Below are 15774 nucleotides of genomic sequence, written 5' to 3'. Positions count from 1 at the left end.
TTGCTGTGCGTGGGCTTCTCTTGTTGCAGAGCACGGGCTCTAGAGCACAGGCTCAGTAGTTGTGGCACACGGGTTTAATTGCTCTGTGGCATGTGGGATCTTCCCAGACCAGGGCTCGAACCCGTGTCCCCTGCATTGACAAGCAGATTCTTAACCACTGTGCCACCGGGGAAGTCCCTAAACTCTTTATTAACAACATGTATTTGGTAAATCTAGTTGGCTACATGGGGGCTTACACTGTGATTCTCTTTATTGCTACGTATATTTTTCATACCAAGAAAGGTTTTTTTTTTTTTTTTTTTTTTTCGGTACACGGGCCTCTCACTGTTGTGGCCTCTCCCGTCGCGGAGCACAGGCTCCGGACTCGCAGGCTCAGCGGCCATGGCTCACGGGTGCAGCCGCTCCGTGGCATGTGGGATCTTCCCGGACCGGGGCACGAACCCGTGTCCCCTGCATCAGCAGGCAGACTCTCAACCACTGCGCCACCAGGGAAGCCCCCAATAAAGTTTTAAAAGAAAAATTTTGAGATAACTTTATTAAGTAGAGTGTAAAATAATCTCATCATCCAGTTATTTAACAAACATTTATTGAATGTTTATTATGTGGCAGTTACTGTGCTAGTCCATATGGGAGTACAAAGATATATATAAGGTACATATAAGTGCTATCAAATATGGTAAAAAAATAATGTGCAGAAGGAATTAAGAGCTGGGAGGGACTCCTAGCTGGTGTGACCTATACCACTTATTGGGGAAGACACAGGATAGAGAGCATGAATTTCTAAAGAGCCCATAGGGAAGCTGTGAAACTATAATGCAGAGTGGTACTAACATGCCTCTCCCCCTTTTTTTTGTGGGTCTCTTGCCTATGCCCAGTTTCTTAGTGGAGGTTGTTAAGCATATTCAACAGCCGGGGAAGTGAGGCTAAGAGTAAGTTTCACTCTGCTGTCTTGGTTTTTTGTTTTTTTTAATTTATTTATTCATTTATTTTTGACTGTGCTGGTTCTTCGTTGTTGCGCAGGGGCTTTCTCTAGTTGCAGGGTGAGTTGGGGCTACTCTCCATTGCCGTGCGCGGGCTTCTCATTGCCTTGGCTTCTCTTGTTGTGGATCACGGGCTCTAGGCGCGTGGGCTTCAGTAGTTGTGGCACGCAGCTCTAGAGTGCAGACAGTACACGGGTGCACGGGTTTAATTGCTCTGTGGCATGTGGGATCCTCCTGGACCAGGGCTCGAACCCGTGTCCCCTGCATTGGCAGGCGGATTCTTAACCACTGCACCACCAGGGAAGTCCCCTGCTGTCTTGGTTTTAAAAGTTCAGTTTGGATTGGAGCATTGTCCTTGATTCCAAGAAATATTTCAATATTAAGAAACAGAAAAAGGTTTTAAAAAGCATAATTGTGACTCCAAACCTGCCATGGAAAGACTGATTTCAGTTACTTTCTAGGACAACCCTATGTTCTAGGCATTATCATTTCCTTTTAACCTGCTCAGGTTTTCAGTTTACAAGGGTCAGAAAACCCACAGTAATGCCAGCCTACCTCTGTTTCTGGTTAGGTTAATTTAACTTGTCTGGGCTTGTTTCCTCAGCAGCTATAACTGTCTTGCCAATTTCACAGTAGTAGAGGGATCAAACAATGTAACAGATGCAAACACTCCTTGAAGAGCATAAAAGCACTAAATGTAAGTGAACTATCACTGTTATTTTTAAAGCCTTATCCATAATCTTGGGTATAATGCACGGCTGAGTGAGTCTAAGGTTGTAACTGAGTAGGACCTTACATCGCCTTCCCAGGTCAGGTCTTCCCCCGCATCCTCTGCTTTAGTTCTTCTCTGAATTACATAGATAACAGTATTTGATGCACATTTCCTGAGTTGTTTTACAGGTGTGAAAAACCCCCACCAAACGGATGATATTAACTACTTGGTGACCATGAACACATAGCCCCAGGCCTCCTGGAGCCTAAGGACTGATAATGTTAACCCCTGTGACACTGCCCTGTTACCTCACCATCAGCCAATCAGAGAATTGTTCATGAGCTGATCACATACCCTGCGACTCGCCTCCCTCATCTGGCCTTTAAAAATGCTTTACCAAAACCCTTTGGGGAGCTCAGGGAGTTTTTGGGCCTGAGCCACCGGTCTCCTTCAGTGGCCCTGCAATAAACCTTTCTCTGCTCCAGACTCCGACGTTTTGGTTTGTTTGGCCTCACTGTGCATCAGGCACACGAACTTGCGCTAACAAGGTGGCCAGACTTCACTGTTCCTGGTAGGTTTTCCACAGCCTCTGCTTCAGAATAAAAAAATTCCTTACATCCAGCCTTTACTTTGTTGACAGTTCTACATGCCCTGCTTGCTTTTTTGAGAGTGAGTGTAAATATAGGACAGCATTCTCCAAAACAGAGGAAAGAAGAGTATTTTCCTTAAAGACATGCCTTGCAAGTGCAGCCCAATCAACATTTATTGAATTCCAAGACAACAGAAGCTGGAGGTACACAGAGCAAAAACAGGGCATCTGCCTTGAGGAGCTTAAGAGCCCATCAACTGATAGTGGTAACCTGCTTCCTGTTAGGAGAGTGGGAGTTTCCTTCCACTTGCAGGATTGCAGAAGCCGCAGACCAGGAGGGGCAGAGGAGGACCCAGCTCGGCTCTGGAGGCCGCGGGCTACATGAAAACTCCCGCGCCCCCTTAGTGTTTGCGACTTGGAAGGCACCCCTTCTGCCATTCCCCTTTCTTGGTGCCGGGAGAAGATAAACGATACTTTTCTACTACTATAGTAGATACATCTCAAATCAGGACTTAGGACTTCAGCGCTTCAGCCCTCACTCCCTCCTAAGGAGCCACTGCACACTCCAGCGGAGGAACGGCGGCGGAGCTCCAGGGGGCTCCCCAAAGAGCTGAGCACCTTAAAGTCCTCCTTAAGGAGCTCCCTGTCTCCAGCCCCGCCCCTCGTGGAGTCCCGCCCCCGACGCGACCTCGTCCTGTGGCACCGATTGGTTGGCTCCTGTGCGTGAAGACATTGCGTCGTGGGGCGGGGCGGAGGAGCGTTGTCCGTAGGTCCTCAGCCCTGTGTCCTCGGCCACCGCCCCCGCTGCTGACCTGTATCCGCCCCTCGCCTGCCTTTAGAGGGTACAGGCGACAGCAGTTTCTCTAGGTGGTCGAACAGCCGCCAAACGTCTCCGTCGAGCTACTTTTTCTAGTTGGCGGCTCCTCTGGGCTGCGTCCTGGTCGGGGGGGTGGGGAAAAATGGCGCCGGCGCCCCAAGGCGTCCGGGAGGAGCCGCTGCTGGAGTGTGGGTCCGGACTGCTTTCCCGGCTGCTCTTCCTCGCCCAGGCAGTCCTCCTCCTGCTGCCGGCCGCCCGGGCAGGCCTCTGCCCCGCGCCCTGCTCCTGCCGCATCCCTCTGTTGGATTGCAGTCGCAGGAAACTGCCAGCGCCCAGCTGGAGGGCGCTGTCGAGCTCACTGCCCCCCGACGCCGTCAGCCTGTGAGTAGAGTTGCCGGGCGGGGGACCAAAGGAAAGGGGGGGTGCTTCCCTTCCTCGAGGGACAGGAGGGAGACGGGCCTGGTCGGAGGGCGCGGCCAGGAGCCTAAGTTCTGAAGGAGAATGCCATTGCGATGTTGTGAGCTTTTTTTTGTTGGGGAGTGGTGGTGGTTGGAGCCTGAAAACCTGGTGTTCAGGTTCTGGAGACTTGTACGAAGACCAGGGTTAAAATTCTTGGGAGCAGGGAGTCTCTGATTTCTGGGCTGGGAGGAGTTGGGGCGGCGATACTGTTAAGGGCTCACTGGTCCTGGGCTCCGGCATTGGCTCTTGAATGGTTGGGGCTCCTCGCTCGTTTTGGGCTGCATCATCCTGTGCATCAGCTTGAATGGTCCCCAAGCACGTGATTTTATAACCACGATCATAAAGACTTATGAACTGTTTTTTGGCTGTAGTTCAGGTTTTGGCTAATTTTGTGCTGTATTTTCGACAACTGGGTTAAAACTTCATGTGTTAACTACATCCAGTACCACCTTGAACAAATATCTTTATAAATAGCATTTTTGATCTAATTTAGGATTCACCTTGTAAAGAAGGGAAGGCGTATCTGTTACAAAATTAAGTGTTTTGTTTTCAATGCATTTCCTTGTGGCAAAGACCTTAAAAATCAGTCCTCTTTGTTTATGTATGAGAAGCAAGTACAATGGTTGGATGATGAATTCTTCCGGAGACTCCACTGCAGAGTGATCACCTTGACGGGCCTGTGTTAGTGGCACCTGGAGAGCTCATTAGTCTGAGTCAGCCTGGTGGCATTAGGAGCAACAGTAGGTATTAAATGCTGCAATTATGGGGCTTGTTAACCACTAACATACGGTTATTTCTCTGCCGCTAACTGAGCAATGTATTTTTTTTTTTTTTTTTGCGGTACTCGGGCCTCTCACTGTTGTGGCCTCTCCCATTACGGAGCACAGGCTCCGGACGCGCAGGCTCAGCGGCCATGGCTCACGGGCCTAGCCGCTCCGCGGCATGTGGGATCTTCCCAGACAGGGGTACGAACCCGTGTCCCCTGCATTGGCAGGCGGACTCTCAACCACTGCGCCACCAGGGAAGCCCTGAGCAATGTATTTATTGACAAACTTCTAACAGAGTCGTCTCTAAAACAAGACCTGTCACACACACACAAAAAAAAGCTCGAGGTGTGATTAAAATATGAGGGGATGTTTGGATTTCCATTGGAAATGGAATACAAATAGAAGGTCTGTCTCTGCAGAGGTTAAAGTGTGTATACATTTGCAAATAGCTTATGTTAGATAGGAAAGGAAGCTACCTCATAAATTCCTTGAGAAAATTAAGGTAACTTAAATAACCAAATGTAGTAGCATAGATTTGCAGTGTAATAAGGTGTTTCCTGTTGTTTTATGATAGTGACACCTGTAGCTAATTCTGGTTCTGTTGATGCAAATAACATTTAGCAGTTCATATCAGTTGCAGTATAGTCTGAATTAAACCTAGCATAACATCTTAGTAATGCAGTAACTACCTTTTTCTAAGAAATTCTTGGAACAACTACCTGATTATGACAAACTGAACCTGATTATGACAGACTAAATCTGGTGCAGGTTTAAAAACAACACAACTTCATTTAGCTGTAATTGAAATAAATGTGGCCTACTTTTTAAGATCCTCCATTGGTAGATAAACAATAATTAGAAATAGTTTTAAGATACATTTATTTTGTATCTGCGTTTATGTAAGATATATTTATTTTGTGTCTAGGTTTGATTTTTTTTAATCAAGACAAATTGCCTAAAGCCAAATGACATTCAAAAATTTTAAATGTCCTATAATGAAATTGACATTTTCAGTTGAAGTGAAATGCCTTGGAGAGCAATTCTCTTGTAGAAATGTAATTGGATGGAAGTCTTACATTAGCAGAAGAACTCTTAGAATATTAAAAGATGAGGTTGTGCTGTTTTAAACTGAGAAATGTAATATTTTTCATCAGTTGCCTTCAGCTATAAAACAGGTACATGTGGTTTTCTTTATGTAATTTTGAATTTTTAAAACATATGCAATGCTTTAAATGTATTAGTGATTCAAACTCAAATGCTCAGACTTGCAGCAATCATCAAAAAGATGGTAGACAAAATTCCTTAACCCTGGGTTTTAAACTATGTATCTGCCCCCAGTTACTGGCACAGAGCCCCTGAAACCCTTGTATCAATAATTTCCAAAGTGATAGGAGAACTAGGAGCACCTTTCCTTTTTCTATTTGGTTTTTGACCCTAATTCCTGGCACAGAGCTCCTACATCTCTTGGAATCTCCTGGGTGATAGGAGTATCTTTTGACCTAACGAGGTGACTCTTGGTGGGCTTCTGGATAGCTTCAGGATTGGGGTGGGTCACCAGAAAGACCAAGCTGTGCTTAGAAGCTTGGAACTTCAGCCCCACCCCCCGGATCCTACAGAAGAGGAGAGGGGCTAGAGATTGAGGTAGTAATTGATCATGCCTATGTGGTGAAGCCTCCATAAAAATTTTCAAAGTATGGAGTTCAGAGAGCTTCTGAGTTGGTGAACACACCTACCAGGAGGTATGCTGTGAGGGTGGTGCATCCCAGCTCCATGGAGACAGAAGCTCCTGCACCAGACCCTTCTGGATCTCGCCCTGTGTATCTCTTCCTCTGGCTGTTCATCTGTGTCCTTTATCATGTCTTTTGTTATACAGTTAACCAGTAAACATAAGTAAGTGTTTTCCTGAGTTCTGTGAGGTATTCTAACAGTGCTTGAGTCCAAGGAGGGGGGTCGTGGCAACCTCCAGTTTGTAGCCAAGTTGGACAGAAGTTGTGGGTAACATGGGGAGCTACGACTTGTGATTGGTTTCTGAAGTGGGAGGCCATCTTATGGGACTGAGAGCTTAACCAGTGAGGTCTGCACTAACTCCAGTTAGTGTCAGAATTGAATTGAATTGCAGGACATCTAGCTGGTGTTGGAGAATTGGTTGCTGTGGGGAAAAAGCACACATCTAGTGTCAGAAGTACTGTGTGTGTGAGTAAAGGAAGAAACCAGTGACAAAAATTTTTTGCTTGAGCAAACTTTAGTCAGTTTTAGCAGTATCCCTGCTAAGTTAGTTTAGTAGGAGTCCCCCACCCTCAATGTCTGATCAGATTCCTCCTCCTACACCATCGCCCAGGTGATATCTGAGTACCCTGGCCTGTCTTCAGCAAGAATCCTTTTGGGTCTGTTTAGTTAAAAACCCCCTTACCAGATGTTTTCTCTTAGTAATTTTCCATTCACCGACACCACTCTGCTCCTTAGCTATAAGTTTTCTCTTATTCATGGAGTATTCAGAGTTAAGCCCAATCTCTTTCCCCCACTTTAAAGTTTCATTGAAGTGGTTCCTTTATGTATCGAGAAAGCCCCATCCCCCAAAGTCTTCCTTACCATGCTTTAACAAGTATCATTGAGTATTTTTTTTCCTTTTAACAGTTATGGTGCCACAACTCGGGATAGGATCAGATTCATCATTGGACCCCCGGACCTCTCACCCAGGACCCTAAGTGCGTACCTTTGAAGCCTTTATCTTCACTCCTGACTGATTGATCGGGGATCCATTGTTGAGTCCGACTCCTGAATCATTGCTCCGGACTAACGTCCGTGGAAGCTGGTAAGGACAGATTTTGATTGTTAAGAGTCTGAGTACAGTTGACCTTGAACAACATAGGTTTGAACTGTGTAGGTCCACTTATATGCAGATTTTTTTCAATAGTAAATACTCCAGTACTACACAGTCCATGGTTGGTTGAATCCATGGATGCAGAACCTTGGATACAAAGGAACTGCACGTATGGAAGGCAATTACAAGTTATATGTGGATTTTTAACTTTGCAGAGGGTCGGTGCTCCTAACCTTAGTGTTGTTCAAAGGTCAACTGTATACTCCAGAAGTTGGGATAGAGTCCCAGATAAACACAGGCTGGGTTAGAGTCCCAGGTTTCTCTGTTTGTAAGAAAGCGCAGTTAGAGTCCTAGGTTTTCTTGTCTGAAAGATACTTACTGGGTTGGAAATCTCTCCTTCCTGGCTCTTTTTTTCCTGAGTGGGGATTATTTATTCCCTGACTCTTTGGGCTGGAAGTCTCTTTATGGCTCTTTTTTATTATTCCCTGACTCCTTATGCTGGAAGTCTTTCTTCTTGGCTCTCTGTGAGGCCTCTTTGTCCCTCTCTTGGGTCCTGCTTTTCCCATGAGAACTTATTAGATGGCTCAAACCCCCTTCTTGAACCCCTGCTGAGTATATTCTCTGTCTCCCTCCATTCTTGTTGGCATGCTTTTGTTGAGGATAATGTGGAACTTCACTGGCTTCTTTCGGAAACTTGTGATCTCTCTACACTGGCTCCGCTAAGACGTCTCCCTTCTCATTGCTTCTGCTCCTCCTTTGCCCTCTCACCACCTTCAGTATTTCCTCCAATTCCCTTGAATACTATGATATGTCCTTCTCAAAGCCCCTTCATCCTCTATCCCCTGCCAGACCTTTTTACACCTCAGTCTTTTTTTTTTTTTTTTGCGGTACGCGGGCCTCTCACTGCTGTGGCCTCTGCTGTTGCGGAGCACAGGCTCCGGACGCGCAGGCTCAGCGGCCATGGCTCACAGGCCCAGCCGCTCCACGGCATGTGGGATCTTCCCGGACCAGGGCACGAACTCGTGTCCCCTGCATCAGCAGGCGGACTCTCAACCACTGTGCCACCAGGGAAGCCCTCCACCTCAGTCTTTATAGTCACTTGATCTTTGGACCCCCTGCCCTCCACTAGAGGCTGTTAAGAAACTTAGGGACCCCCCAAAACAACTACCTGAAGCTGAAAAGGAAAAAGGCTAATTGGAAATAGACTGTATGTTTTCAGCAGTTGGATGGGCTTTGGAGACCTGCCTCTAGATGCCTCTAGGTGTCTCCTTGGTCAACACCTAAAATTTGGTTCATAGCCTCCATAAGATTACATATCAGGGCAACGGAAGGTGGTCTGTACAAAATTGGTAAACAGGTAACCCATACTTGTCCCATTTGCCATAAACACAATTCACATAAAAACATAGAGTAGAGAAAAGACAAGAGATTATTATTTTATATAAACCAGTGAGTTTGTATTACTATGTTTTACTAACTAACTCATGACTAAAATTTTCCAGTGAAAACTTAAGATCTCTATTAGCATCTGTCTGTATGTTTATGTATGTCTGTATATATGTTGTAGAGGTGTGCTGTTTTTCTACTTCTAGATGGTATTACCAAATTAATTTATAAAATCCAATCCTGTTCAAATTAGCTGAGAGATAAATGAGCAGTTACATAAATTAAGTATTCCTGAAACTCTCAGAAACAGAGAAGCTCAGTGTTTTAAGTTTACATTATCTGGGATAATTTTTCGTAAATAAAGCTAATTTGAAAATTGTTGGTAAAATAAGAACAGGCATGTCTTCAGAGTTGTCAGCATTAAATATGGTGCAGACGTTAAATCTAAACTAAGAACAAAATGTACAAAAAAAATGAATTGCTTCCTGTATGTCAAGCACAGCAGTAAAATAAAAAAGGGGGAAATACTATGTATGTAACTTTTTAGGTTTTTGCTTTTGTGATGTTTGCCTAACATGCATGTGTTATAAAAAATAGTTAATAGGGAAATAACTTCAGATGATGGCTGGCTTTGTTTGGTGTTGTGTCTGCCTAAAATAAAAATCAAAGTCATTTGTAAGTAAGATAAACTACTGAAACATTCATTATTGAACCTAAATTTAAGTTTATATACTTTTGGTATCTTGTTTTTACATGTTACAAAGAAACAAGATATTTGGATCTATTAGTAAACATTCTTTTGCTACACAAAAATTGTACTAAGAGGAATCGTATGCCTCTAGAAATTGCAAAATCGTATATTCAGAAATATACTAGTTTACTACAGAAAACTGATACATGACAGACCACAATTGCCTACTTCCTAGTTTTCTCTGTTAAAAAAAAGTTTATTAATGGTTAAAAATCATAATCAATATATGTAAATGAAACTACTAGAAACTGTAAGAATGAAGAGAAATAACTTTGTATGCAAGGTATGAAGGATGTGTTTAGTTAAGGGAAAAAAAGATTTTTATTCTAAGGTAGAATGAGTTCCAGAATGAGAAAGAGGAAAAATACAGTACAAAAATTGAATAGATATTAGAAAAATGGTTGTAGAAGATTTGCAGAACAGGAATTTTGTGTTTGGTTAAGTTGCTGAGATTGAATGGATTTATTTGTAAGTTACAAAAAAAAAGTGAACTTTAATATCAGAAGTGTACTGGAATTCCCTGCTGGTCCAGTGGTTAGGACTCGGTGCTTTCACTGCCTCGGCCTGGGTTCAATCCCTGGTGGGTTCAATCCCTGGTTGGGGAGCTAAGATCCTGCAAGCTGCGCAGTGCGGCCAAAAAACAAACACAAAAGTGTATTGATGCAAAACTAGAATCCCAAAGTTTTATTGGATTGTTGGTCTGTTCTTGTTAAGAAACTGTAAAAAGGTTTACCTTTTAAGTAGTCTGCCTAGGAAACAAAGATTTTGTGTCTTATCAAAATAATTTCCTGTGTTTCATGTTGTCTTTATCAGGTCTTTGATTACTCTAAAACATTGAGTTTTCTCAATATTAGAAGAGCTAAGTTTTTTGTTTTAAACAACTATGTGACTTTCTGTATTTGCCTTTGAAATCTTTTGTCACTTTGTTTAAATGGATAACTAAGTATTGTTTCACAGTGACCTGTGATCTTATTTAGTCAAGTGTTTAAACTTTTCAGTATTTTTGACAACTTCTCAAAATCAAATTCTAAATGGAGTCTTTTTGACTCCATTTAGAATGGAGTCTCGAACTACCTTTGAGACTTTCCAGAGGCCCCTGGAAAATCTCAAAGGATATGTCTCTCACGTTGTAAAAGGATATGTTAAACTAATTAGGTTTATTTGGTATTTTAAATTACATGAGAAGCATAGTCAAATAAATGAGGACAAATATTCTTAGGTTATACACGTATGGATATATGTTACTAATAATAGGTATTCCAGAAAAGTGTGAAGTTCATAGAGATTTGAAATAGCCTTGTTGTCTGGTTATTATGATAACATATTGTATGCCACAGAAATAACTAATTTTTCTTATCAAATGAACTCTCATCAGAACTTTAACCATGGCCATTTTAAGTCTTTTTTCATTCACGGACAAGTTGTTTTACTCTCATTCTTCTCTGAAAGCATAAACAGTCAGCCACAGGCAAGAATGCTCCATGATGCCATCAGTAAGGCCATGCCACGAGATTGAGAGAATTTCCAGAAGTAATGAAGAAGCTGATGGATTTATGAAACTGTTAACCCAAGATCAAGTAGAACAAGAATTAATTACATTGGACTGAATAAACTGATGAGGATGGTTATAATTTTTTTTATCACTCTTTGTTTGAAACATTACTGGTTCTTTAATGTTTTGCTCTTCAGATTTAAATAACCTTTTTCGGACTTCCCTGGTGGCGCAGTGGTTAAGAATCCGCCTGCCAATGCAGGGGACGTGGGTTTGAGCCTTGGTCCGGGAAGATCCCACATGCCGCGGAGCAGCTAAGCCCGTGCGCCACAACTACTGAAGCCCGTGCGCCTACAGCCGCAACAAGAGAAACCACCACAATGAGAAGCCCATGCACCACAACGAAGAGTAGCCCCCGCTAGCTGCAACTGGAGAAAGCCCCCATGCATCAGTGGAGAGCCAGCGCAGCCAAAAATAAATAAATAAATAAAAAACAAACAAATAAATAACCTTTTTCTTTTCTCTTATGTTATCTATAGCTTACAACAGTAATCTGGTAGATAATACCTTTGTGAACAAAGATGAGACAATTACTTTTTCTCCCTACCTGATTCCTCCAGAATTCAGAAACTTTTAGCCAGTATTCTTATTTTCATGACAATGTGGTAGTTTAAGTTCAATAAGAATGTGCTCTTGTAAGAGGATACAATTGGAAATATAGGTTATATTATCATGGCTTTGACTGAAATGTTATATTTAAGAGTGAACTGTGCATAGAATCTGGTTTAAGGGACTAAGGTTGCCTTCATGGAACCGGTGCTCTTGGAAAAACTGGCCTGCTGTCTGGCTTACAGCATTCTCAGCCTCATAGGTGAGTAAGGAAAGTCACTTCCTGGCAGGTCCAGGAACCTTACGATATCCTGGGGACATCAAGAAGAGAGAGAGTCACCTGAATCTTTAGGAATGGGAGATGAAGTCTGGTGGCTAGTTCCTGAGCTGGCTTCCTAGCCTCGAGAGGCTTTTAAAAACTTAATCTGAGATTCCTTATGAAAAGTTTGAGCAAAACGAACTCAAAAAGAGCCTGCCTATATGGTCAATCACTATTCTTGCTGCACTTACATGAGTAATCAGGACAAATCTAATGAGACCAGAATTATGTAAACAAGAAAATAAAAGGTTAACTATAGAGGGAAGTTTTTTTTCTTTCAGTGTAAAACTGTAGTGCACCCTTGTGGCTTCTATCTTGCACACTGGCCAGTCCTTACCACATTCTCAATTCTGGTTTCCTCCAGTATCTGACTCTAACTCTCCAAACTAATGTTTCCAGTTTTTTTTTCCCCCACTCTCCTGACGTGGCATCACTGAGAACTAAAATTGCCCTTTTCCTGAAATCCTGCAAGCTGAAGCTGGATGACTTGATATAAACTTAAAAAAAAAAAAGAGCACAACACATTGTATATGGGCAACCTTTGTGCCTCCTGCTGTGTGGATCACTAACAGAATTCATCAGAACATTTAATGCCATCCGTCACCAGAGACATTCAAACTGCAAACCAGGAAACTTCTTCAGGTGGCCACTGCCATCCTCATTCTACCTTTTAAAGATGCTTCAAGTTCAAATCTAAGAATCCCAACTGGCTACCCTCTGGACGGAGAAACTGGATCTCTAACTATTAATTTTGGCTTTTATTTTCATAGAAACTCCCCTCATTAAATACCTGACTGCTGGTACCATTGAGCAAATATAATACCAAGTCCCTACAGAAGGTTCACCTGGTCCTTAATGAACAAAAGGCTACTGAATGAGAAAATAGACATATTGTTCAGAGGAAAGAAGAATGTCTCTTCTTTCCTTGAACAAGAAAGGGGCCTGACAAAGATTCTTTGACTAAATTTTGACTCCTGAACCACCTTCATCCAGGCTCATCTGTATACTTACTTGTAAAATGCAGTTTTAGCAAGAATCCCTTGATACCTGATCACCCTTGATATCTGATCTGGCTTCTCATGTTCCACCATCCTCCAGGTGATGTCTGATCACCATGGCTTGTCTTCAGCAGGAATCCACTTAGGTCTATTTAGCCAGAACCCCCCTTACCCTTGTTTCCAGTTTTCCATCCACTGATTTTGTCCACCCTGCTCCATGGCTATAAATTCACACTTGCCCCTGCAGTATTTGGAGTTGAGCCCAATTTCTTTCCCCCCACTGCAAAATTTCATCATAGTGGTCCCTATACCCTTACAGATAACTTGCACCACCTTGAATAAAGTCTTTCTTACCAGGTTTTAACACGTGTCATTGAATTTTTTTTTTTCTTCTTTTAACACAGAATTTTTCCTAGATGTTTGGTATCACAGGAGTGAGATTTGCTAGAGTGGATCTGGCTAATGGAAATGTGGTTTGGGAAGAGAGGGGATAAAAAGGCAGGGGATCCAGTACTTTGATTCCTGGGTGACCACGTGGTCACCCATGGTATGGAGCGGCAGCTGTGCTGCTCTCAAGTTACTAAAGGTAAAAGTTACCAATGGAATTTAGAGATGGATCCAATTCCTAGCCTCTTGGTTCACTGGATGCATAAGGAAAGGGAAACTAGTAAGAAAAAGATGAACTGTTTAATCCCTTCGTTATTGTGGTAACCAAATTATAATAGCTAAAATTGAAATAATGTAATAAGAAGTAATATGTAAAAGTGAAATTAAAAGAGAGTGCTGGGTCAGACCTTGATGCTGGACCAAGCTCAGATTTCACTAAGTCTGAGCTTTGGTAACTAGCCTCAAAGCTGCCCACCAAGGGAAAAATTAAGCAAGGACAACAGAAAGTACCTCTAAGACCTCTGGCCACCAAGAATGTAGTCAGTGTGTGGGGAGGGCAAAACCAAGAAACTACTGAAATCAGGGAGTACAGTGTGAAGGAGTTGTTTCATTTTGTGGATCAGTAACATCAGCTTCCTGAAGAACCTTTATTAAAATGGACTGTGAGGGACTTCCCTGACAGTCCAGTGCTTAAGACCTCGCCTTCCAATGCAGGGGATGCGGGTTCAATCCTGGTCAGGGAGCTAAGATCCCACATGCCTCACAGCCACAAAAAAAAAAACCCCAAAACATAAACCAGAAGCGATATCGTAACAAATTCAATAAAGACTTTAAAAAAAATAAAAAAATAAAAATGGATTGTGAGAGTCATTAATTTAGGAGCAGTATCTGGTTTTAGATGCTGCAGTGGGGAAAAGTGTGTTTGGGTTGATGGAGGATCTGCAGGTCACTATGGAACAATCACTGATGGCCGTATGTGATCCAGACACAAAGTAGTTTATTCCTGAGGGAACAGCCAGCCTAATGGATTGGGCAGAAGCCACTGTAAGGTCTGTTTATCCCTGAGAAAGAGGACTGTCTGCCGCCTCCAATAAATGCCAAGTGGAAGCAGATGATATGTTTTGTGTATAAGCCATGTGGGATTATCTTTATGATAATTGGGATATTCACTTGCTGAATGTGCCTGTTACCCAGTCCATGGTAAATGCTGTGATTAAGGGGAAACTCTTACGTGGGCACCCCATATAACCTTACTGCTGCAAAACCAGGGGACAGTTGGGGAAGCCTTATGTATTGGCTGCCTCAGCTTCCCCTCTGGATCTTATAAAGATGCTAATAAAAACATTAGGTTAGTTAAGAGAATGAGGAAAGGCAAAGGAGTCAGGGAACTGATCTTAGCAAGGTGGACATTTTTAAACAGTTACTAAGAAATAAGGTGAATAAAGCAAATATTGTTAGGAGCAAAACAAAGGAAATAGGGAAGAATCATGGAATTCAACCCAGCAGAATGGAAGGCTTTAGATGGTTTTAAGAAATGGGATGAATAAAACAGACATTAGTGGGGTTAAAACAAAGCTTTTGTTACTGCACTACCCAAGGTTGGGCAGGCTGGAAAGACCTCCTTCTGATCCCCCAACATTAAAGGTCTCCAAAGAAGTCTGCTCTGTTTAGTTTGAAGAAATCTAAAAATCCAAATACTGAGATTGCAGTGAGAAACTTGACCAGCAAACGCTTGGGTCATTGGTTAGGCAGATTAAATGAGATAAAAATTAACAAAAAGGGACACTTTCCTGGCCGTCCAGTGGTTGGGATGCTGTGTTTCCACTGCAGGGGGTGTGGGTTTGATCCCTGGTCGGGGAACTAGGATCGCACATGCCTTGCGGCACAGCCAAAGAATAGAAAAAAAATTGACAAAAGGGCCAGGGTCCCTTGGCTTAGCCCACGAAGGGGGGACCCCAAAACCTTTTGCAGTAGAGTGGATAAAATGGTCAGAAGGTAGAGAAGTTCCCAGGATTTCTTGATAGGAGATCATCTTGCACTGTGGTACCAAAACCCACTGGTGAAACCTGATACAGCTGAGAACATAAAAATATAAGGGTTGATAGGATTATGAAAGTTGGAATGTTTAAACAGGCTTTAAGTTGTATCTTCTTTTTTTTTTTTTTTTTTTTGTACTATGCGGGCCTCTCACTGTTGTGGCCTCTCCCGTTGCGGAGCACAGGCTCCGGACACGCAGGCCCAGCAGCCATGGCTCACGGGCCCAGCTGCTCTGCAGCATGTAGGATCTTCCCGGACCGGGGCACGAACCCGTATCCCCTGCATCGGCAGGCGAACTCTCAACCACTGTGCCACCAGGGAAGCCCAAGTTGTATCTTCTTTACCTGAGCGTTTTATAGGAATGGGTGTTATGTCTGTATGGGGACTGCTTCCCCTACCTAGTATTCTACAACCAAAATTTGTTCATATAAGCCCTAATGGAGGCTCTAGTTAAGAATGTAAGGTGAAAGTTTGTAGGAGAATGGTATATTTGATCAGACTTTTACCTGATTGTATAATGAAGATGGACATTGTATCTGGTTGGGGAATGTTTTCTCTACCTAGTGTTGTAAAACAGAAGGCATGTAAATCTACACTTCAAGCAATATTACTAATTGGACACGCTAAATGGGAACCAGTAAGGTGGCCCA

General features: G+C 43.0%; 1 protein-coding gene across 6 annotated transcripts in view; it reads left to right on the top strand.

The window, feature by feature from the left end:
• Positions 1 to 3011: 3011 nt before the first annotated feature.
• Positions 3012 to 15774, top strand: part of LRIG2 (leucine rich repeats and immunoglobulin like domains 2) — a 66392-nt gene continuing 53629 nt past the window's right edge. For 2 of the 6 annotated variants that reach the window (XM_033861707.2, XM_004325918.4), the window contains exon 1: positions 3012 to 3479. In XM_033861707.2, the coding sequence (XP_033717598.1) occupies positions 3241 to 3479 (239 nt within the window). In that variant the 5' untranslated portion in view covers positions 3012 to 3240. The other 4 variants (XM_033861709.2, XM_073809462.1, XM_033861712.2 and 1 more) reach the window with 4 other exon arrangements.

This window comes from Tursiops truncatus, chromosome 1 (genome assembly GCF_011762595.2).
Source record: "Tursiops truncatus isolate mTurTru1 chromosome 1, mTurTru1.mat.Y, whole genome shotgun sequence".
NCBI classification, from domain to species: domain Eukaryota; kingdom Metazoa; phylum Chordata; class Mammalia; order Artiodactyla; family Delphinidae; genus Tursiops; species Tursiops truncatus.
This window is presented reverse-complemented; position numbering and strand designations above follow the sequence as displayed.